Genomic DNA, 24,101 nt, shown 5'->3' with positions numbered 1-24,101 from the left:
CCATTTCAAAATGAGCAAATATTGCACAAAAACAATAAAGTTTATCAGTTTGAACATTAAATATATTGTCTTTGTGGTGTATTCAACTGAATATCAGTTGAAGAGGATTTGCAAATCATTGTATCGTGTTTTTATTTACATTTTACACAACGTCCCAACTTCACTGGAATTGGGTTGTAGACATCTGGAGGGAAAAACAATAAAATCCAATTATTGTCAAATGAAATGGTTATAATTCACAACTGAGAGAGTTACATCATAATGTTAAACAGTCTTCACTGATTTTCAACGTGTGTTCACATGTGAAGCTCAATCTTAAGAAAATAAATTTAAAAAATATCAAGAACAGTCTCAACAGTAAGAACGGGTCACTGTATAAAACGTCATTTAAATAAAGTATCGAGCAAAGTGCAACACAATTCCTAACAATTTACAAAGCTGATAAAGCTTCTACTATAATTCATTTACAACATTAAATATTAATACAATGAAAAGCCCACAGACCTACAGTTACATACAACTTAAACATGTGACAAGCTTTGCGTGTCTTCAGTCTGTGGAAATAAGACCAAAGGTCACATTCACAACGAAACTCGCTTCATCTTCTCAACAGTAAATTCATGACAGTGAAACTAAACATATCATTTCCCCTGGAATATTTTCAGGCCTGTTGGTTCTTGAGAGAGAGAGAGGGGAAAAACACACCTCTGAAATTGTAAGGGACATAATGCTGGAGACGCAAGGCGCACAGAAATGCAAAAGCTACAGCAGAGTGATGTGCTCATTATTGAGTTCATCCTACCGTAGTTCTGCAAATCTTGACCATTTGTTGAAAAAAATAAAGTAATATACTTAAAGTTTATCAGCTCAGCTGCCAGGTACAAACAACACAGAATGTTCGAGAGGCTTCACACAGCGCTGCAGCACTGAGCCAAGTGGTGAAGATGCAATGAACTGATTACTGATGAGCAAATTAATATTTGGCATTATACAAATATCAATTAATATTTGGGAAGGGAAGCGTCCACTTCCAAAAGGATTTCAGGGACACTTGCATCATGTCTTACTGAGCAAGACCAAGACGCCAATCTGCTCATGAATGGTTTTGGAGCTCCCGTTCGTCTCGATCGTAAGGCTGAAGTGACAGGAAAAACACAATAGCACAAACGTCACCTTAAATAGTTTCAACTCAGAAACTATTTCTGAGTTGAAGAATTGAAAGTGCTCTGAATTGCTTTTATACATTTTAACACATCCGATTTTTGAACTTGGAGCCTCAAGCTCCGTGACCCCTGGCATTTTTCCTTTAACCAACATGATACTGAAAAAGCCTTGCTTAGCCCAAAAGTAAACAAGAGTCAGGGTCCAGACAGTATTTGCACCCACTTACTCAAATCTTGTGCAAAAGAACTGAGCCCAGTTTTTCACTATATTTTTAACCAGTCCTTGGAAATGAAACATGTTCCCAAAGTGTGGAAAGATGCAGTTCCTAAATCTAAATCCTAAAGATGCAGTTCCTAAATCCAGCAATCCCACAACCTTGAATGATTTTAGGCCTGTTCCCCGCACATCAATCCTGATGAAAATCTTTGAGAAATTGGTACGGTCCGAAATGCTAAAAACACTATGCGTGCACTTGACCTGTTGCAGTTTGCTTTCAGACCTAACAGAGGAGTGACTCACTCTGCTTAATCTACTTTTAAGACATCTAGAGGGAAGTGGGCCTCACGCCCAGCTTTTATTTATCAACTTCTCAGCTTTTAACACAATTTAACCTTGTACTTTAACCCAAAGGCTTTTAGAACATTTTTTTGTGGGTTGGATTTTAGACTTTTTAACAAACAGAACACAGAAAATCAGAGTGAACAGGCTTTTATCAAAGTGTGTTCTTCTACTGGTTCGCCACAAGGGTGTGTGCTCTCATCAGTATGTGTCAGAGCACTTTTAAAAACAGGTTCATTTTAAAATACGCAGATGACACAGTGATTGTCAGTCTGCTGCAGGACAATGAAAGCAGCCATGGCCCCTGTAGTCGACCAGTTTGTTAGATGGTGTGAGGACTCGTATCTTCAGCTCAATGTATTACAAACCAAAGATGGAAACATGCCAGCACACCTTAACAACACAATAATTAATGTTCAACCAGGCAAAGTTGTGCAAACCTATAAATACCTTTGGACTATCATTGATAATCACTAAACTTTGAGGCAAACTGTGAGCGGGTGTGCAGGAAAGGACACAAGCACTTGTTCTGTCTCAGGAAGCGGTCCTACTTCCACACTGGCCAAACCATGTTAACACTATTTTACTGAATCTCTTTATCTTTTTCTTTGGTGGTATGGTTCCAATAGTTCCAAGGTGTAGGACAAAACGCTACAGGAGCAGCTTTAGTCCAGCTGCAATTGTCCACTTGAACAAATCTGAGCAGCGTTTGCACATATTTGTTTATAGAATTATTTATTTGCCTGTTGCGCAGCAATTTTATGCTGGCGGTCACACAGTGGTTTCTCTTGATTCCTGGTTTAGTCTCTTAGTAAGCTTCTAAGTACTCCTTTGTGTCATGTTTTTTTTTTTTGCATGTGTTCTTTGTCAGTGTTTTTATTGTCAAGGTTTTGTCTGACTAAAACCCTCTGTTCTGTTTTGCGACAAGACAAATCTACCTACGGGTACAAATAAAGTCCCCTGAACCTTGTTTTTCATCATTTCATCAGCGTAACTATAAATTAAATAAAAAAAAAAAAAAAAAAAAAAAACTGGTTTGGTGGGGTTATCATTGGCCTAGTGGCCTGCCAGGCCTATACTATTAGAGGGGAAACAATCTCCTGCAATCACAAAACCTCCAAACTCAGATCTGTATTCAGTAAAATTATTTTCCAAACAGTTCATTCTTCTTTAAAAATGTGTCTCCAAAGCATAACTCCTGTTGATTACGTAAAAAGAAAAGCTGTTTTACATAACGCAGATCTTTGACAGAAACATTCCAGTTCTGATGTTCTATACTAAAATAATAAAATATATCACAAAGTCCCCTTACACCTGACGCAGACTATCCAAATTTAAACAAACATTTTAAAAAACATTGAGAAGCATGTTGAGGTTTCCTGATTGATGGAGACTTTTTGTTTGTTTGTTGTTGTTGTTAAAAAGTCACAGAGCTGTCACCTTGCACAGAAAGAGTAGAACCACCTAGAGTTGTGAGAGGTGCGGGCTTGTCCGTGGGCAGCCAGAGAGGACTGGCACCGATGACCGAGGGACGTCCTGATACACTGCTTTTGTAGGCTGAGGAGGTGCTGGCTGAGGCTCCGCCGCTGGGTTGTCCAATGCTGGTTCCTCTGTCTTGGCAATGCCTCCTTTGTGGTTGCCTCCCTGTGGTCGTGCGCAGACGGCGACTGTGGCGTCAGGTCTGTCAGGTGATGAGAAGCTGGCTTTGGGAGAGGTGGAACCGCCGAGCTGCTCCTTCTGGTCCCGCTCCTCTTGGTAGTAGCCTTTGAGGCGGATGTGCCAGGCCAGGCTGCAGACCGCAGACACAGTCTTGAACTGGTGGATGACGTTCCTGGGGATGAAGTAAATGTCGTTGTCGCACAGTGGGACACGGATGTAGCGGATGCCTTCCCGCCTCAGCTGGTTGAGCTTAGCGTCGTCCACCCACTGCACACACTGCAAGATGACAAGAGCACATTTGATTTTGCAGAACTTAAAAAATGCAACAGATCATTGTGCACATGAAGAGTTCAGATGCAAAACCCAGTAACTTTCTTTTTTTTTATTTAAATGGAGAAAAATGCAGTTGAAAATAGAGATTTAAAGGAAACCATATTCAGAAATGCACATACTTTTATCAATAAAATGAAAACAATTTGTTCAAATTCTTTCATATTTTGCACAGTGATGGTCCCCTTGACAGCCAAGTACATGTTGGCCTCCGCTAAAAGTTGATGGTTGTGGAGATACTGGGTTTTGCATCTGAACTCTTCACATATTCAGGTTGTTTTTGTGTGAAACTTGTGTTTCCTACCTGAGACACCGGGGGCTCGTACAGGTCAAGTTGCAGCCTCTGGACAACACTGCTGAAGTCACCCGCATGAAAACACACCACATCTTTAGTGATCCTCGGCCGATTATTCCTACAAGAGAATACACTCATTAAACATTATTACTATTTATGAAATATTTATTCCATAAGACACTCACCATTCTCCAAAATGCACCGCCTTCAGAACGCCCACAGCCGCAGTGCTCTGCCAGTCGAAACTCTGGCCAACATGGTCAGCGTGGGCTTTAGTCCGGTCCTCAAACAGAACCTCTCTGGGTTCACTGGCCCTTGGCAGGTAGTGCAGATTTTTTATTTCATTCATAGACCTGAAAAAACAAAAAACAAAAAAAAAACACCTTATGTCCTGCTGCTACGTATGGTGCACCTGGAAAGTATTCACAGTGCTTCCCTTTTCCCCCCATTTTGTTATGTTACAGCCTTATTTCAAAATGGAATAAATTCATTTTTCCTGTTCAAAATTGTACTCACAACACCCCATAATGACAACATGAAAACTTTTTTCAAATTTATTAAAAATAAAAAACTAAGAAATCAAATGTACAGAGCTGATTTCTCTAAGACTGCAAGCGAAGTTCAGCTTCCCCTAAAATGTCAAAAATTAAATGGTAAAATATGTACAACTGTTAACATTTCATTGACTACAAATGTGTCAGAACATGTTCATCTCAAAGACAAGTTCATTCAAAATCAGCTACTTATCACAAACTGACTGACTCAATTTTGTTAACTTCTTATACATCCCTGTGGTGTCAATGCCATAGATTTTAAGAAGTCGTTTTCTTATACGGTCTGTGGTCAATGCATTTACCCATAGAAAGTGAGCATCTGTGCACCCCAGTGGACTGCATGGAAGTTTTTTTCATTGCCTCGAAACTCAATGGTCATTAGAACATAGGTGTGACTGGCAAAGGACAAAAAAAAGCAGAAAACTATATGGCACACCTACAATGACATGGTGACAGACACACACACACACACACACAAAGTGATATTACTTAAATACATTTAAATCATGATGGGACAAGTTAATCCAGGAGTTGGCAAGACCTCATTTATGACATTCTTTTGCTGATTATGAATGTGGCAAGAAAAGGAGTTGAGATAACATTGATGTGGGTTCCAGCATATACAGGTATCCCAACAAATGAGAAGGTGGCTAAGTTAGCAAAAAAAAAAAAAAAAAAAAGGAAAAAAAAAAGCTGTGACAAAAAACAACCCCACCCCCCCAAAAAAGCCTCAAGTCTTCTTGAATATGATGCCATAAGCTTGGTGCACCTGGTCATCAGACCAGAGAATTTTGTTTCTCATGGTCTGAAAGTCCTTCAAGTGCCTTTTGCCAAACTCCAGGCAGGTTTCCATGTGGTTTTTACTAAGGAGTGGCTTCTGTCTGGCCACTCTACCATACATGCCTGATTGGTGGATTGCTGCAGAGATGGTTGTCCTTCTGGAAGGTTCTCCTCTCTCCACAGAGGAATGCTGGAGCTCTAACATAATGACCATCTGGTTCTTGGTCACCTTGTCCCTGATTGCTCAGTTTAGACGGGCAGCCAGCTAAAGAGTCCTAGTGGATCCAAACGTCTTCCATTTACAGATCATGGAGGTTACTGTGCTCACTGGGACCTTCTAAGCAGCAGAAATGTTTCTCTATCCTTCCCCAGATTTATGCCTCAAGGCAATCCTGTCTCAAAGGTCTACAGACAATTTCTTTGACTTCATGCTTGGTTTGTGCTCTGACGTGCACTGTCAACTGTGGGACCTTATATGTAAACAGATGTGTGTCTTTCCAAATCATGTGCAATCAACTGAATTGGTGGACTCCAATTAAGCCGTAGAAACATCTCAAGGATGATCAGAGGAAACAGGATGCATCTGATTTTTTAGCTTCATGGCAAAGGCTGTGAATACTTACTATATACAGAGTCATTATCAAATCAATTTTATTTATATAGTGCCAAATCACAACAGTTGCCCCAAGGCGCTTTATATTGCAAGGCAAAAGCCATACAATAATTACAGAAAAACCCCAACGGTCAAAACGACCCCCTATGAGCAAGCATTTGGCGACAGTGGGAAGGAAAAACTCCCTTTTAACAGGAAGAAACCTCCAGCAGAACCAAGCTCAGGGAGGGGCAGTCTTCTGCTGGGACTGGTTGGGGCTGAGGGGAGAGAATCAGGAAAAAGACATGCTGTGGAAGACAGCAGAGATCAATCACTAATGATTAAATGCAGAATGGTGCATACAGAGCAAAAGGAGAAAGATTATGGGTTATTCTGTGTAAAATTTTGAGGAATACATTAATTTCATCCATTTGGCAATCAGACTAACATAAAATGTGGGAAAAGTGAAGCGCCATGAAAACTTTCTGGATGCACCGTATACGTTCTTGTAAGAATGTAGGGACTGCAGATGTAAATTAGCCTAAGGCTAACTCTGGTGCAATGCATCAAATGGTGACATTTATGTTTTAATTGCACATGGTCCCTTTTAAATAAATTGAATAACTGATTAACATTTCACATTAGACACTTGCTACGTACACCAATTCTACTTCGTGGGGAGTAGATGAGCCAATTACATGCAAAAATATTATATATATATTAAATTTGCATATTAAGGAGGATGAAATCATTCTTTTTCCAACAGCCATTACTTATGAATGCTGATGATAGAGACTTCCAGTCCAATCAAATTTTATTTATAAAGCGCCAAATCACAATTCACCTCAAGGTGCTATACACAAGTAAAGTCAGAGCGGCACCTTTGGTCCTATTGAGTGAAGGCTACATTGGCGAATCTCACCATCTCCTCAAATGGTTACTTGAGCCTGGTTACCAAAGCGAGTCTGCACGCACCCAACTTTCCAGCCAAAATAAACATGCTTAATTAATTTAATTTAATTAGCTTATAATGCGCCAAATCACAGCAAAAGCCATCTCAAGGTGCCTTACATAAAACAAGTCAACATAAAATTGAATAAATAATTAAAAATGAATAAAAAATTCAAATACATGAATAAAAAGTAAAAGAATAAAACAAATAAAAATAAAAACTATCCATAAGAAAGAGAACAAAAATAGGTTTTGAGTCTTGACTTAAAAATGTCCACAGACTGAGACTGCATCACGGTCGCAAGAAGACTGTTCCACAGGGTGGGTGCACGATACGAAAAGGCTCTTTGACCTGCTGACTTCTTCTTCACCCTGGGAACACAGAGAAGTCCCGCATCCTGTGACCGCAAAGCCCGGGCCGGCACGTAGAGTTCCACCAGATCACCCAGAAAAGATGGCGCCAGTCCATGAACAACCTTATAAGTCAATAACAAAACCTTAAAATCTGCTCTCACAGAATCCCTCCCGAAATCCCCATGGCCCCCTTCGTCCACAGCAGCTTTCTCCTGATGCATTTTAGTGCAGAAACAACTCTCTCTCTCTTTTCCAGGAGGTTCAGAGTCCTATCCAATGAGAAATGCACGTGCTTAGTTCAGTAGAGACGATGCAGCGTACACTTACTGATCTGAATGATCTCAAAATTGCATAGCAAAGATTATCTCCATAACAACAGTTTTACTCCTGTGGGAAAAAAAAGGCCAAGTACAAGCATTTTATGAACATGTGAGATAAAACCTCTAAATATGTGCAATTTACTCCATCACTCACAAGATAATAACTCCTAAAAGCAAGTTAGTCAACCTCTATCAGATCCTTTTTCTTGCCTTTTAAACATGCAATTCTGCACTTTAACCACCTTTTTAGTTGTGCTCCTGCTGCTGCCTTAAATGGTGAGTTAGTAACAGTTCCAGGTACATCTTCTGGGTCAAGCCTTTAATCCCCTATTGCTCCCGGTGTGTAGTGAGCGTCTTGTGTGGCAGCACCCTGACATCGGGGTGAATGTGAGGCATAATTGTAAAGCACTTTGCGCATCTGATGCAGATGGAAAAGCGCTATATAAATGCAGTCCATTTAAAAGTACCGCATCTCTCTTTGTTTACATCCATGGAGGCCAGCTGTAGGCATACACACTACGCCATGATGCACTGCATGAGGGCTACTTCTGAGCATGCACACTGACACATGATATCCCCCAATACGCCACCCAACTCCTGGTACAGGCCAATGTAATCTCTGGTCTTGACTAACAGTCTTCTTACAGAACTACCATCTTGCACAGTGAAGCCCTTACAGATGATCTTGAATGTAGCATGGCTGGTTTTCAACCCGAACAAGCACGTTAAGCCACCTTGACACTTGCACGAATTTGATCCCCACACTGCTGCGCAATTTTTCATGCCAATGCAACCCGCTTTTCCCCGTTGGACACCGTGCTTTGTCCCGTTTGACGCCAGGTTACATAACATAAAAATCATTTCGTAGTCGGTGACGCATTTCCTCTCAGAACTTAGGTGATGAAACAGTCTCTCATCGCTCCCAGAATCACAGAGATATTATCTGCAGCTTCAGATTATCTCATGCGTGTCGTAAGATGAAGAACACATTTGGAATCGTCTGAAAGGTAATTATTTATAATATATATACATATAGCAATGGATTGGTAAAATGGTTGCATTTTCATTACTTCTTATGAGTTTGATAATGTATCTGTAAAACTATGCTTCTAACATCTCATCACAATTGTTCAATGACAATGACACGCACTGACACTGTTTTTGAACAGGTTGGGCAATGTTCATGACTAGTTCACAAAATCAATGCGCGCTAGAAGTTTTGAACACTTCAAAGTTTTCTTTGTGCACTGGCTTGCAGCTGCGCACAGTTCACGCACGGTTTAATTTCAATTTCAATTTATTTCCTTTATATAGCGCCGAATCATAACAGAGTTGCCTCAAGGCGCTTCACACAGGTAAGATCTAACCTTACCAACCCCCAGAGCAACAGTGGTACGGAAAAACTCACTCTGAGGAAGAAACCTCAAGCAGACCAGACTCAAAGGGGTGACCCTCTGCTTGGGCCATGCTACAAACATAAATTACAGAAATAATTCACAGAACAATTCACGGATGAATATACAAGAATTGCTGTTGGTGCACAGGACAGGAGGATCGCCAACACAAAAACAACTCCCATCTCTGGATGGAGCTGCACCTTAAACAGAGAAGAAACAGAATCAGGCATCAGAAAGACAAAAATACTGTATAATTTGCCAGCTTTAATCAACAAGAAAAACAGAAGAAATACTAAGGTGATTGCCGGCCGCTAGCCCTAAGCTTCACTAAAAGACCCAGAATTTAGGTGAAGTTGAGGCCGCGGCCCACTTCAATTACTAATAACATGAATTAAAAGAGTAAAAAGCATAAAACAAAACTGCACCAGTATGCTAGCCATATGAAAGGGAAAATAAGTGCGTCTTAAGTCTGGACTTGAAAGTCTCCACAAAATCTGATTGTTTTATTGACACAGGGAGATCATTCCACAGAACAGGGGCACGATAAGAGAAAGCTCTGTGACCCACAGACTTCTTATTCACCTTAGGGACACACAGTAGTCCTGCACCCTGAGAACGTAAAGCCCGGGCCGGTACGTAAGGTTTAATTAGGTCAGCTAGGTAGGGAGGTGCCAGTCCATGAATAATTTTATAGGTTAGTAGCAGAACCTTAAAATCTGATCTCACTGGGACAGGAAGCCAGTGAAGAGACGCCAAAATGGGTGTAATGTGGTCAAACTTTCTGCTTCGTGTCAAAAGTCTGGCTGCAGCATTCTGAACCAATTGGAGACCCCTAATGCTAGACTGCAGTAAACCAGAAAATAGAACATTGCAGTAGTCCAATCTAGAAGAGATGAACGCATGGATCAGGGTCTCAGCATCAGCCATAGACAGGATGGGACGAATCTTCGCTATATTTTGCAGGTGGAAGAAAGCAGTCCTAGTAATATTTCTAATATGGAGACCACGGACAACGAAGGATCAAAAATTACCCCAAGGTTCCTCACTTTGTCAGTGTGATGTATGACACACGAGCCTAGGCTGAGCGTTAACTGGTCAAATTGATGCCGATGTCTCACTGGACCAAGAACCATCATTTCAGTCTTTTCAGAGTTTAAAAGTAGGAAGTTTCTAGACATCCAACTTCTCACTGATGCAAGGCAATCTTCTAAGGATTTTATGTGAACGAGATTACCAGCAGTTATCGGCATATATAACTGAGTATCATCTGCACAGCAGTGAAAGGTAATCCCAGAATGCCGCAAATATATGCGCAAGGGGTGCTATATAAAGGGAGAAAAGCAGGGGGCCTAAGACAAACCCCTGAGGAACCCCAAATTTCATGTCACTAAGGTTAGAGGTAGTGTTACTGTACAAAACACAGTGAGAACGACTGGTCAAGTATGATGTCAGTCATGCAAGGGCACTCCCAGTAATACCAAAATGATTTTCCAGCCTATCAAGTAGAATATGATGATCCACTGTATCAACTGTAGCACTGAGATCTAACAGCAACAGAACCGTAGTGGTGTCTGAATCCATTGTAAGCAGAAGATCATTCACCACTTTAGTGAGAGCCGTTTCTGTGGAATGATATTTTCTAAAAGCAGAGTGCAACGGCTCAAAGAGATTATTCTCAGTAAGATAGTCTACAAGATGCCGTGACACCACTTTTTCCAGAATTTTAGAGCAATATGATAGATCTGATATCGGCCGATAGTTTTCAATACACCAGGATCAAGATTAGGTTTCTTAAGTAATGGTTTAATCACTGCATATTTGAAACATTTAGGAACAGATCCAGAAGTTAAAGAAAGATTAATCATTTCCAGCACAATTGGCCCAAGAGTGGGCCACAGGTCTTTAAACAGTTTTGTTGGTATAGGATCAAATAAACAGGTTGTGCTTTTTGCTGACGTTACGAGTTTCATCAGCATGTCTAGAGAGATACCATCAAATTCTGTAAATCTAGGTAATACCTCAATCATGGCACCCACCTCAATAGCAGGGTGTAGTGGCTGGGTTAAGGCATGCTGCGATATGTTCAACCTAATGGCATCTATTTTTTTCCTCAAAGTAATCCAGGAAATCTTGTGCTGTAAAAGAAGAGCGAACTACAGGTGCCTGTCCATGCATAAGTGTTGCCACCGTGTTGAACAAGAACTTTGAGTTGTACTTGTTTTTCTTGATCAAATCAGAGTAATAGGTCTGCTGTGTAGCCAATAACGCATGCTTATAGTCTAAGATAGTGCCACGCCATGCAAGGTGGAATACTTCTAATTTTGAATGACGCCATTTCCGTTCTAGACCTCTTGCTTTATGCTTTGGGGGAGTGCAGTTTCAACACAGGTGGTGCAATCATGTCGAGTGTCGTTTTGAGCACTGAGTTTAAACTATCCACAAGTCTGTCTACTGACTGGGTATTTGTCAAAAGAGGCTAAGACATCAGGCAATCTAGCTTCTAGTTCAGTCTTAGTTGAGGAGTTGATGCATCGCCGTAATGATAAATAAGGTTGTTGTTCCACTAAACACGGCAGTGAAACTGCAAACTTAATAAGTGAGTGATCAGAGACCACTGATATAAGAGGCATGATGTCAATATTCGTGACAGCAATACCACATGCGAGAACCAGATCCAGGGTATTTCCACTCATGTGCGTTGAATCCCGAATGCATTGCCGAAATCCTAATGCATCCACAATTTCCATAAATGATTTGCAGAGAGGTTTAAGCCAGGTTTCACATAACCCAATCATATCTAAGTGATGATCAATAATTAAGTCATTAATCAACAATGATTTTGAGGACAGTGATCTTATGTTAATGAGACCCAGTCTAAGGACCTCAGTGGGGTTGACAGTTGAGCTGTTTGGGTTTAGGGGTGGTTCCAGAGTGGCATATACAAGATGCCTACAAGTAGGTTTAGGTTTGAGACATTCCACACGTATTGTAGGTAGCAGACATGAAATCTTTGATATTGCTGGAACAACCATTGGGCCATCTCAATTTCAACATGATCCAATATAGTAATGGGTATTAAGTTTGCAAAGCATATCCCTCTATGATTTTTATGGACACGTCTACGGGAGCAGGCCACAGTCTCAACTTGTTGAAATTCCCTCCCTGGCAGATAAACTGCACTATCACCATAGTGGATTTTCTGCACTAATTTCCCCGCTAAGCTAATGGATTCCACACCCACATTTGTCATAAGCCTTGCAGGGTCTCTAATCACCTGCTCCGTGGCCTGCTGTAGATTCCTAAAGTTACCCACCCTGTAGAGCTCTATCGATGTTTGCAGACAAGATGGCGGCGCCTTCCCCAGTAGGGTGGAGGCCGTCCGGCATCAGCAGGGCACGGCGGCCCCAGAACGAAGGCCAGTTATCAATAAAGCTAAAGCCTTGCTGTCTACAAAACTGCGCCGGCCACCTATTTAATGATGTCAGCCTGCTAAATGCCTCATCAGTACCCCGGGAGGGGAGGGGACCAGAGACTATTAATCAATGCCGACACATCTTTCTGGCAAGGTCACAAGTCCTCTCTATGTCCACTTTTGTGACCTGTGAGTGCTTCATCCTGAGATCATTGGTGCCAACGTGAATAACTATGTGACTATATGTCATGTCATGTTCCTTCATCTGTCTTCCCTTCTGCAGCGTCAGCACCCTAAGATGAGATGCAATGTCGGGAGCTCTGGCCCCAGGAATACATTTAACATCAGCCGGCGTCTGTAACCTGACTTTCCGGGTGATAGAATCCCCTATCACTAAAGTCCGGTGTTTCGGCCTGGAGACAGGAGTGGAAGTCACGCGTGGACTCAGAGAATTCACATCTGGCAAATCCAAGGGGGAGAACCGATTCACAGTTCACACTGGCGAGTGTGATTGGGGTGCCACAACCAGGCACCAAGCCCTACGGGGCTTCCTCTGCCTAGCCACAGAACGAAAACTGTCCTCCACAGCTGGCATTTCTAAGTTGATGCTAATGGGCTCGCTAGCCGGCCCAACATTAACCTCATCTGGAGTGCCCGTAACATCTAACTCCACTGCGCTAAGAAGCTGCTCTAACTTACGGACACGGCTCTCTAAGAGAGCCACCCTATCTTCCAAAATCACGCAGGATTTATGGAGGGTGTAAAGTAGAATTAGTAGTGTACTTTGTGCACTAAGAGATTCAAAAATGTAGCCAAGCAAACACGAGCTAACCAATAATGGATAAGCTAACCACTCCTAAGGCTCACACAGACGCAGATAAATGAATAAAAATTCACAGCAGTTACACTAAAAAAACTAACAGAAGTATTAAACAGGTAAAAAAGCAGCAGCTATAAAATACACTAAACAGTTAACTAACAGGAGTGTAAAAAAATGAAATGAAAAAATGAAAAGGGTCAGAAATAGCTAACGCAAGCCAACCGCTAGCGAAAATGTTAGCCGCTCCTAAGATTTTACACAGGAGTAAAAATTACTTAAAATTCACAGCAGTTCAACTGTAAAACGAACAAAAGTATTAAATGGGTAGAAAAGAAATAGCAATAAAAAGTAACAACGGAGAGGGGAGGTGTCGACCTAGCTAGCGAAAGCTAACCGCTAGCGAACGCTAACTGCTAGCGATTCACAACAAGACTGTTGTTAAATAACATTCAGAGTCGATACAATTAATAACCAGAAGAGTGCTAAACAGAAATAAAAGAAGCGTATACAACCGTGTAAAGTTCAGAGTGGCGTCACAGCAACAAACAATCCGTCAGAATCAAGTTGCCAGATCTGTGTTTACAGTGGGTTTACTCACTGGCACGCAGAATACAAGCCAGTGCAGGAATCAAATTTGTGCAGGTGTCAAAGTGCCTTTACTCTTCTTAAACTCCAATGAAGCCCGCATCAAATTCAAGTCATTAATGTTTCCCTACAAAGTGCTAACTGGGACTGCACCAATCTACTAAAATGTTCTCCTGGAGGCCTATGCCTCCCCAACCACCACCACAAAAAACAAACAAACAAACAAAAAAAAAACAGGCTTGCCCCCGAACCACGTTACATTTGCTGCAGCTTCACCACTTTTGCTGGCGCCTACTCATTTAAAATTCCGTAGTCAGTAATGCCATTTTTGGAACCCCCTTTAATAAATATGGTATTTATCACTACACTGAATACTCATTTAAATGATAAAGATAGTATTTATATTGATGCTGAAGAAATGGAGCTTTGAAATGTAGTTTGATGAGGATTCCTCACTGACTTGTAAGCCGCTTTGGATAAAAGTTTCAGCTAAATTAATGTAAAATAAAAACAAAGTTTTGATCTCCCTAACTGGTTCCATGTTCCTAATAACTGCACATGGGGTAAATATTTTTACAAGTTATCTATTTGACTGAAATCTGACTTAAATAGATTTGTTACAGTATGGACAATTACATTTATTAATTTGGTATTATTTTGTTTGGATTGTACATTGTGCACTATTTATTTTGTTGTGATGACGCCATTCATTAAGTAATTTCAAATGTCTGTGTTTTGTTCGTTTTGTATTTGTTGTTATGAGTATCTATCTAGATAGATAAATAGTAAAAGGGGTTGGGTTTGTTTGTGTGTATATATATATATATATATATATATATATGCATGCTGTTGCTTCTGCCTACACCCTTTTGGCCACACGTGCTACTGTATTTTTTATTTTTTTTATATATAAGGAGTTTTGTGTGCCGAATAAATCATTCGTTCATTCATTCATTTAACCCATAAAGTTATGAATAATCATAGGTGTGGTCAGTTTGAGTCACAGCTCGTGTGCCAGGACCTGCCGCTACTAGACCTCAGTATTTCTGTTGCGTAAAAACTTTATATTATTTATATGCTAGCAGCTTTAGCATTAACTACCGGGTATTGATAGCTTGGTGACATTAGCTACACTTATGGTGCTATGGTTAATGTTTTTTAAATATCAGCCACCGCCCAGCCTGCAACAATGTGTCAATTAAACACACAAGCCAAGCTGCACAGCCCACTAGCCATTCTGCAGCAGGCTGTCAGCCGTGTGCACAGCTAATGTTAGCAGATAAGCACCTAACTTTCATCCTGAAGGACTCTGTCATTGTGAAGAACTTCTCCATGTCATCTTTATGTTGTGTTCAATCCAATTTTCTGCTACAATTCAGCATATTAAGATGTTCTAACATCTATGATTAGGGGAAAGACATGGGACTGTCTGCTTTGTGTACCTGCGCTGTTTGAAGGGCGACTTTGGCACGTCAGCCGTCGGTACCATTTGTTCACCTGGTCGCACCCACATGATGGGACCATCGTCACTCTGGGAGCGACAGTCAAGCTTCAGGCTGGAGAGGCTTCCCCACGGAAGAGTCATCTGATAATTCACAAAGTCAATAATCTTCAGGTCAATAATCAGATTCACAGCTGTGTATTTATGCTGCTGAAATATGTGGGCATGTCTACAGATGCTGGTTATCAAATTTAAGATTAGCATCAGTGACTAAGTGCTTTGACTGGAAGACATTTGATGAAAAATGTGAGTTAGGTTTGTCACTTTAATTTCGTGTTTTCTGAGCTCAAGTTCTTTGTGATCAACATAAAGACCATCTGTCACCTTTCTTTCTTAGAGGACAATTATGGTAAAGATCACAAGATGATCCATCTGACCTTAAGAAAAGGTGACTCCTCCAACATGTCCAGGAATTCTGGAAAATAATCTCCAACTTCCTCATCCACAGCTCCCACCAAGCTGATCTGCCGCATGGGTCCAGCTCGATATGTTCCTGAACAGTATGTTCGGTTCACCTAAGAAAACAGAACTTAGTAATGTCAATGTCAAGTGGGTTTTTGTCCCCCTCCCCAATTTGTCTTGTAGGCTGTAGAAAAACAAGAAGACTGTAAGAGAGATCTCAAAATGAGATTTAAGGTTTCTTCCTGTAAAATAAAAAACTAAAATTAAGTTAAAAAAAAAATTTGAGTGACTTTTCTTTACAAGGTCAATTACACAAGTGTATTTGAAGATTATTATACAGCATTAAACCACAACACAAGTCACCTCAAGACTCTACACAGTGGTCATGAAAACCTCCCTCAGGCATTTTTTGCTCATAGGAAGAAACCTCAAGGAGACCAGACTCGGTGTAAAGACCATCTACTTTAGCCATACTGACAACACAAAACAAGGAAACAAAAGCACAACATGGAGAAACAAAAATGTTACAGCTAAGCAACCATATCAAGTTGTTAAGTGTGATGTAATGCATCATGTGATTTTTCAACTTTCAGGCCCAAACAAAAAAGGCGCGCTGTCATTAACATTGAGAACTGCACTGAGACGCTCTGATCAGGCTGCACTTAAACCATTGCACATGGACAACAGCATTAACATCGCAAAATAAAACTCTTTGTATATTGTGCTTAAAACTCTCCTGGATATATTAACTTGGTTTTTAGATGTTATTGCGTTTGTTTTATGTTAAAAAAAAAAAAAAAGCCAGAAATTCAGGTCGTTTCTCTGTTATTTTTAATGGGAGTTGCTGCGATCGCTTCCTGTTCATGTCATTCGGGGGGGAAAGTGACGTTTATACTTTAATGTCCTGTTTATTGTCCTTTACGACACTGTCCTCTTTGTTCCATTATTATATGGTATGTGATTTTGCCAACTTCTGATTGGCCCATTCACCACTTTCTGAGCTGTACCACATGCCGAGTTGACCGCTGGTGGAGCCGAGTACACCTCGCATGCAGCGTAGCGCTAGCCAATCGAGCGACGCCTTCTATTGATAACGACCAATCAGATAACGCGATACGCCTACTTTGGCCCGCTTCGAGTTGTGTCGTGCGTCATCGTGACGACACCATGCACACAATGCAGTAAAAACTAAAGGGCACAGAAAAAAACAAAACAAAAAAAAAAACGCTGCTGGCTGCAGCTACTGCAGCTGCTCCTTGGTCTCCTGTCACAAATGTGTTTAAATACAGTCCATAAAAGTCCTGCTCACAGACTGATTGCCAGAGACAGGACATGTCAACGTTCAGTAAGAAGTCCGGACATCTCCAGTCCACTCATGGACGATTCGTTCGTGTGCGCACATGTGAACAATTAAAAGAAAAACAAGGCTGCCTGCGCTCCTCACTCTCCGCAAACTCTCTCATCACTGTGTTAAAGAAAGGACATAAGTCCTGCTCACAGACTGATTGCCAGAGACAGGACATGTCCACATCAAGTATAACTCCAGACATCTCCACATTTACTCACAGACGGTTCATTTGCGCGCGTGCATCTCGTGGTCAAAATAGGAAAGATAAACTATAACAGAACTCAGAGCGCAGACCTGCAGCTCAGCACATGAACAAATATAAAGTAGAAGATAAATCAGAGTGCACAGTCTGTCTGCAGCGTGCACCTGTCGCAGACATTTCTGCGTCGTCATGACACCACAGGAAGCTCGAGGCAGCCCTGGTGTGAAAGGGGCTTTAGAGATTGTGCTCATGAAGTATTTTGGACCTGTTGGTGCAGTATGACAGTAATAATAAAGAGCTGAAACTTGACATTGATTTTTCAGTTTTAGTACGTATATTTGACAAACTCCCAATTTTCTTATTTACCATATAATAAAACAGTTATAGATTTTTGATTTCAGTTTTGATCAAAAGTCTATAATTGTATAGAGTAATACAACCCCTGGCAAAAAATTATGGAATCACCGGCCTCGGAGGATGTTCATTCAGTTGTTTAATTTTGTAGAAAAAAAGCAGATCACAGACATGACACAAAACTAAAGTAATTTCAAATGGCAACTTTCTGGCTTTAAGAAACTATAAGAAATCAAGAAAAAAAAAACTGTGGCAGTCAGTAACAGTTACTTTTTTAGACCAAGAAGAGGGAAAAAAATATGGACTCACTCAATTCTGAGGAATAAATTATGGAATTGCCCTGTAAATTTCCATCCCCAAAACTAACACCTGCATCAAATCAAATCTGCTCGTTAGTCTGCATCTAAAAAGGAGTGATCACACCTTGGAGAGCTGTTGCACCAAGTGGACTGACATGAATCATGGCTCCAACACAAGAGATGTCAATTGAAACAAAGGAGAGGATTATCAAACTCTTAAAAGAGGGTAAATCATCAACGCAATGTTGCAAAAGACGTTGGTTGTTCACAGTCAGCTGTGTCTAAACTCTGGACCAAATACAAACAACATGGGAAGGTTGTTAAAGGCAAACATACTGGTAGACCAAGGAAGACATCAAAGTGTCAAGACAGAAAACTTAAAGCAATATGTCTCAAAAATCGAAAATGCACAACAAAACAAATGAGGAACGAATGGGAGGAAACTGGAGTCAACGTCTGTGACCGAACTGTAAGAAACCGCTTAAAGGAAATGGGATTTACATACAGAAAAGCTAAACGAAAGCCATCATTAACACCTAAACAGAAAAAAAACAAGGTTACAAGGTCATCTGTGTGCAGTGTCAGGACGAGGTGCTGCAGGTTTGTGCTTCTGTGGACTGTGGATGACTGTATGAAAGTCATATTCAGTGATGAATCTCAAATCTGCATTGGGCAAGGTGATGATGCTGGAACTTTGGTTTGGTGCCGTTCCAATGAGATTTATAAAGATGACTGCCTGAAGAGAACATGTACATTTCCACAGTCATTGATGATATGGGGCTGCATGTCAGGTAAAGGCACTGGGGAAATGGCTGTCATTACATCATCAATAAATGCACAAGTTTACGTTGATATTTTGGACACTTTTCTTATCCCATCAATTGAAAGGATGTTTGGGGATGATGAAATCATTTTTTAAGATGATAATGCATCTTGCCATAGAGCAAAAACTGTGAAAACATTCCTTGCAAAAAGACACATAGGATCAATGTCATGGCCTGCAAATAGTCCGGATCTTAATCCAATTGAAAATCTTTGGTGGAAGTTGAAGAAAATGGTCCATGACAAGGCTCCAACCTGCAAAGCTGATCTGGCAACAACAATCAGAGAAAGCTGGAGCCAGATTGATGAAGAGTACTGTTTGTCACTCATTAAGTCCATGCCTCAGAGACTGCAAGCTGTTATAAAAGCCAGAGGTGGTGCAACAGAATACTAGTGATGTTTTGGAGCGTTCTTTTGTTTTTCATGATTCCATAATTTTTTCCTCAGAATTGAGTGATTCCATATTTTTTCCCTCTGCTTGGTCTAAAAAAAGTAACCGTTACTGACTGCCACAATTTTTTTTCCTGATTTCTTATAGTGTTTCTTAAAGCCAGAAAGTTGCCATTTGAAATGACTTTAGTTTTGTGTCATGTCTGTGATCTGCTTTTTTTCTACAAAATTAAACAACTGAATGAACATCCTCCGAGGCCGGTGATTCCATAATTTCTGCCAAGGGTTGTATATATAAGATGTCTGAAATTCTATTTGTGTTTATTAAATTCCACACAGGTTAAACATAGCAGACACGGATCATTGGTAATATTTGTTTAGCAAGTTTTCAGGGTCTCATGGATGCAGTCTCTTACTAACGTGATGAAAAGCATAAAAAATTACATTTTAGTAGTACAGTGGAACCTTGATTTATGAGTTTAATTTGTTCGGTGACAAAGCTCGTAAGCCAATCTGCTCATTATTTCAAATGAATTTCTCTCATTGAAAATAACTAAAATCATTTTAATTCATTCGAGCCTTGTAAAACATCCCCAAATCACTAAATTATGAAATAATAATTTTTTTATTAGCAGACAGACATGTATATTTTACCTGTGCATAATAAAATATATAACGTAAAATAAAAAAAAGTTTTATTAAGTGTTCTTACCTTAGAAACAGACAAATGTGGTTAACAGAGGCAGAGAAGGGAGGGACGGAGGTTTGCGCACATTGTAAACATAAACTAAACTTAAAGTGTAAATCCTTAAAGGATCATACAGACGTAACTTTAATTGCAAACTTGCAGGTCTTTGGACCCGGAAACAGATTTATCATGTGATGCGTTACATCAGAGCTTAACAACCAGATACATAGAAAGTCCAGTGATGACAAAAATGGCTCAAAAGACAGTCAAGACATTTAGAGCAGAGCACCAGTAAAACAACTGGTGAGTCAGTGTTTGTAGTTATGCCACAATAGACATTTGCCATTTTTCACCCCAGTGCAGTTGTCTACATGATGATTCGTTGTATGTGCACTCTAGTTTTCAAGCAGCCCAAGTGTAGCTTAAACACGTCTCAGTCCAGGATGGATACCACTGCTCATGAGGTGGGTAACGTCGTACCCTTACTTGTGTATTATGCCTTTAGGTGACTTATGTTATGATTTGGTGTTTGGTGCTGACTAAAACTAAACTGAAATGAACAGCCACACCTCCACACAATTCTGCCAAAACAATTTTTTTGTTTTGTGAAAGCAGCTACAGCGCTTCCCCTACTGTGACCTGTGTGTGCATGTGTATACCTCAGCCTCACCCTCGCTTATACAGACCTGAAACTGGATGCCATTAAGAACCTGGATTACACAATAGCCGTGCTTGGCATGAGAAATTACAAAGGGAAGAAGAAAAAAAAAAAAAAAAGATAACTGGTCCAAGAAAGTAATGGACCAAAAGATTCGGCACCCTTCACAGAGATGTTACTCCTCCCTTTAAGGCTCCGTCAACACAGAAACAGGTTTAGGTATATTTGCGTAGGTTTTGTATAGTGTTTTGTCCACACAGAAATGATGTTTTCTGAAATGATTCTTTTTGAAAATGGGTCCCAGAGTGAGTAAATCTGAAAATGCCGCCTTCACATCTTTGTGTGGACAAGTAATACAGCACCACCTCTCTAAGCTCAGCCACTCATAATGAATGACATGTTGCTAACAGTTAATATCTAAGCTTTTTCTTTAATCCCTTGCCTGTTTGGTTCCTTTACTTACCTGAGAGTGGAAGTTTGCGATTGTGGTGGTTTCGATCTCTTTCTTGCCCAGTATCTCCATTTTAACTGGCGTGTTGGGGAAGTTGAAAGCAAAGTAGTCGAGGAAGTCCGGCAGGTAGGTGGCAGCACTGTGCACCACTGCCAGAGGATAAGAGGATGCACCTGCTTGTCTCTCTGCAAATGTCAACTCCAGGAACTTCTGAGCAAAGCATTCCATTTCAGCTGGACTGAGACAAGCCAACTCATCCGCATAGGCATGCAGGACTGCTGCCCCACCATTGGCTTGCCTTTCCTCGTGCATGAAGCGCCCGTACCAGCTGTCTGTCTGAAGGCAGGAGCTGCGGATGTAGTGGTCTTGGTGGGAAAGGAAAGAGATCTGTCCCAGTTTGAGGGCATGGAGGTAGGATTGGTGGTTGTTGATGGTGTCCAGACCAGTATGGCAACTGCTCTGACACTTCCTGCTGCCATACAGTGAAGTGTCTGGGTGAGTGGACAGAGTGAGATTTGCACCAAGCCCCGAACACACAGTCTGGACTTCTTTGTTGTGTTTGCGGTGGACTTTCCTGGCATTGTGCTCATCATCATAATGCTTCTTCTTCTTCTTTTTCTTCTTCTTTAGGAGGTAATCATCCAGTGTTTGAGACTTGGCATTCTCATTGCAAGGTCTTGACTCTGCACAAAAGAAATAAACAGACGCTTAGACATCTGTATGAAAGTCTAACATGTACACAAAATTGTTGGAAAAGTTGGTGCTTGGTATGGTTCTCTTTACTCAGAATAGCTTTCCCTTGAGAAAAAAACACAGTGAACAAATGTGTTATTGAGAGTTGTAGTTTGCCTTGCTGACAGTTGCCTAAACTGTGCCCATCTTATGTTAGTGACTTTCCTCAAAAATCTTGTCATAATAGCAATGAAAATTTGAATCTATACATATCAGGATAGAAACACACACCAGAACTCTTCCATAAACTTCAGTGCTGTGCCACATTGCAATATGCAGAGTAACAAAACACAGAACAATGTGTGGTGCATATTGTCATATCAACATTTTCACTTGGGAATTAGCAAGTTAGCCAGTTTGATTTACTTGGGTTGTGTAATCTATATCACCACCCCAGATTTACTTGGGTTGTGTAAATTAATCTATATCACCCCCCCCACCCCCCACCCCAGAAAAACCGTGGTGACGCCCCTGTAAGAGGGGCACTTCGGACCATAAAAATACTTTGATCCAAGTTTATTTGACAGAAAGGCTCACTCAACTCACCCTTCAACTTGTTCTTTGGTTCTGCTCGTGTCACGTTCGCCTCCGTATTTTCTTTTTTGACCTTCAGCAGGAGGTCTTTGTCTCGGGGCTTCTCCCGGTTCTCCTGAGGCCGGGCCTGGGCCACTTTGAGAGGCTTGAAAGTGAAGAGAGCAGGTGGCTCGGAGGAGGAGGAGCAGGAGGACACCGCTGCTCGCGGAGGAGGCGGCTGCAGGTTGTTCTTGGCGGTGTGGTTGTGGTGATGACGATGGTGGTGGTGTTGGTTGTGGTGATGATGATGGTTGTTGTGCTGTCGGTGGTGGAGCTCATGTTTATCAGCACCGAAGTCCCGCGCTTGAGGATTTTGCTGGAGCTGCTGATGGAGCTTCGTCTTCTTCGCTTCATTCTGGCGTCTGTCAGCTGAAGGCGACAGCTCTCGTTTCTTCTTCTTTTTCTTCTCTTTGTTGAACCTATCCAAATTGTCCATCACCTTTTCTCCTTCTATTTTCAGACGAAACAAGTCGACCTGAGCTGCCATCTTTGCACGTACTGCACATTTAAAGGGGTCTAGAGTTCCACTGCGCATGTCCCAGAACATTTCTCTTCTTCTCGGCGTCAACTTGTAGTTTTTATTCGCTCTTTTCTTATTTGGGCACGCGTAGAACTGAGAAGTGTGGGCGTTGTAGTTTTGCGGTATCGCAATGCAACACGGGAGTTTGAGTTTGAATCGCAATGGGAACGTGCGGCCCAGCACGCACTCGCTGCTCTTCAGGTGACGTCATGATTACTTCGTCCAGCCTCGAGCTTTATGGGTTTTTTTTCCTTTTATTTAATATACATATGCTTATAGTATCGTATTTAAACTCGCACAGAAAGTGTCATTTAAAATTCGTTTGTGGAACTTAAACTATAATAAATAAATTGCAACATTACTAATTTTAGTTTTGTCATTACAAAAAACAAAGTTATATTTTTTTTCCCCACTGCAGCCTTACAAGTAATTTTTATAATAAAAGCAAACATCTGCATAATGAAAACTTTTCCAACATAAAAAATATGAAGGAAAAAAAAAAACTTTTAGTTAGGGTGGGGAGCACCCTTGTGTTTAAAAAAAAAAAAAAAAAAAAAATGTGTAACTTCTTGTAGTTTAAAATGGCTGTTTTCTTAGTTACATGCACAAGTCTGGACACCAAAAAAAGATATGCAGTTTTAATAATGCCAAATCAAAAATAATAAACCATCATTTTTGCAAAATTGACATGTTTTTGCATTCACCTCATAGCTTGTCTAAAACCAATGGTTATAAAATTATTTGTGGTCAGGAGTTAATATTTATAATTATATAATGGCTGAGTGGATCCTTGTCATTTGATTGGTGCTTTGTATGTCACATGACATAGTCGTCCCATTTGTGTTGCATTGCATTTAGAGTGCAGATTTGGTTCCATGTGTTTGGTACCATTGCATTACTTACACAAAAAAAATCCACTGCGCTGTCTGGAGGCTGTTAGCAGGAAGTTAGAATGAAAAGCTGGACTAATTTCTGACTTTTTTTTTCACTGCACTGAGGATATGCAGTCTTTTTTTTGGTAGTACACGCACGCACAGTACCGACCCGGTTGTGTGAGCGTGCTTATGCACACACGCATGGGATTTGATTGAGCTAACTTGACTCTGCTAATTCTTGTAACACACACACCTGCACCACTCCGCTGCTGACGTGGTTTTTAGCTGGACTGAGGAACTACACAAAGTCTTTTTTTTTTTGCAAGTCCAAAGTCAGTGCATTGCATCACCAGACTACACATCATAATTTGGACTTCAGCAGCAGTGGAACATCAAAATGCAAGTCCCTTTTCTGTTTATAAATTCATAAAATATCAAATGACAAGGATATATATTTAATTCAGTGAAAGCTGGAACAAACCATTCAACTCTGCTTTGCCTCATTGAATGGTATG

At 40.8% G+C, this 24,101-nt stretch overlaps 1 protein-coding gene across 2 annotated transcripts; it reads right to left on the bottom strand.

Moving 5' to 3' along the window:
• Positions 1–210: 210 nt before the first annotated feature.
• Positions 211–22,785, bottom strand: LOC117512854 (lysine-specific demethylase 9). 2 transcript variants are annotated; one of them, XM_034173088.1, is made up of 8 exons: positions 22,445–22,784; positions 22,165–22,399; positions 20,899–21,569; positions 15,650–15,787; positions 15,214–15,356; positions 4,192–4,359; positions 4,016–4,124; positions 211–3,657 (listed from the first exon to the last, which is right to left on the bottom strand). In XM_034173088.1, the coding sequence occupies exons 1-8, from the start codon at positions 22,736–22,738 to the stop codon at positions 3,187–3,189; spliced, it is 2,229 nt and encodes a 742-aa protein (XP_034028979.1). In that variant the 5' UTR covers positions 22,739–22,784; the 3' UTR covers positions 211–3,186. The 2 variants fall into 2 exon arrangements, with proteins under 2 accessions (XP_034028979.1, XP_034028978.1); XM_034173087.1 differs by having other exon boundaries at positions 22,165–22,785.
• Positions 22,786–24,101: the final 1,316 nt, after the last annotated feature.

Source organism: Thalassophryne amazonica, chromosome 6, assembly GCF_902500255.1.
Source record: "Thalassophryne amazonica chromosome 6, fThaAma1.1, whole genome shotgun sequence".
Lineage (NCBI taxonomy): Eukaryota > Metazoa > Chordata > Actinopteri > Batrachoidiformes > Batrachoididae > Thalassophryne > Thalassophryne amazonica.
Note: the sequence above shows the minus strand (reverse complement) of the source record. Positions and strands in the feature narration are given on the sequence as shown.

What these genes read in the sequence shown, in the direction of transcription:
- LOC117512854 (XM_034173087.1), bottom strand. Translation starts at nt 22,738, where the DNA reads ATGTTCTGGGACATGCGCAGTGGAACTCTAGACCCCTTTAAATGTGCA. An exon ending in TCGCAAACTTCCACTCTCAG is followed by an intron (nt 15,788 to 20,898) that starts GTAAGTAAAGGA and finishes CTGTTTTCTTAG; the next exon opens with GTGAACCGAACATACTGTTC. An exon ending in AGGAGTCACCTTTTCTTAAG is followed by an intron (nt 15,357 to 15,649) that starts GTCAGATGGATC and finishes GTGAATTATCAG; the next exon opens with ATGACTCTTCCGTGGGGAAG.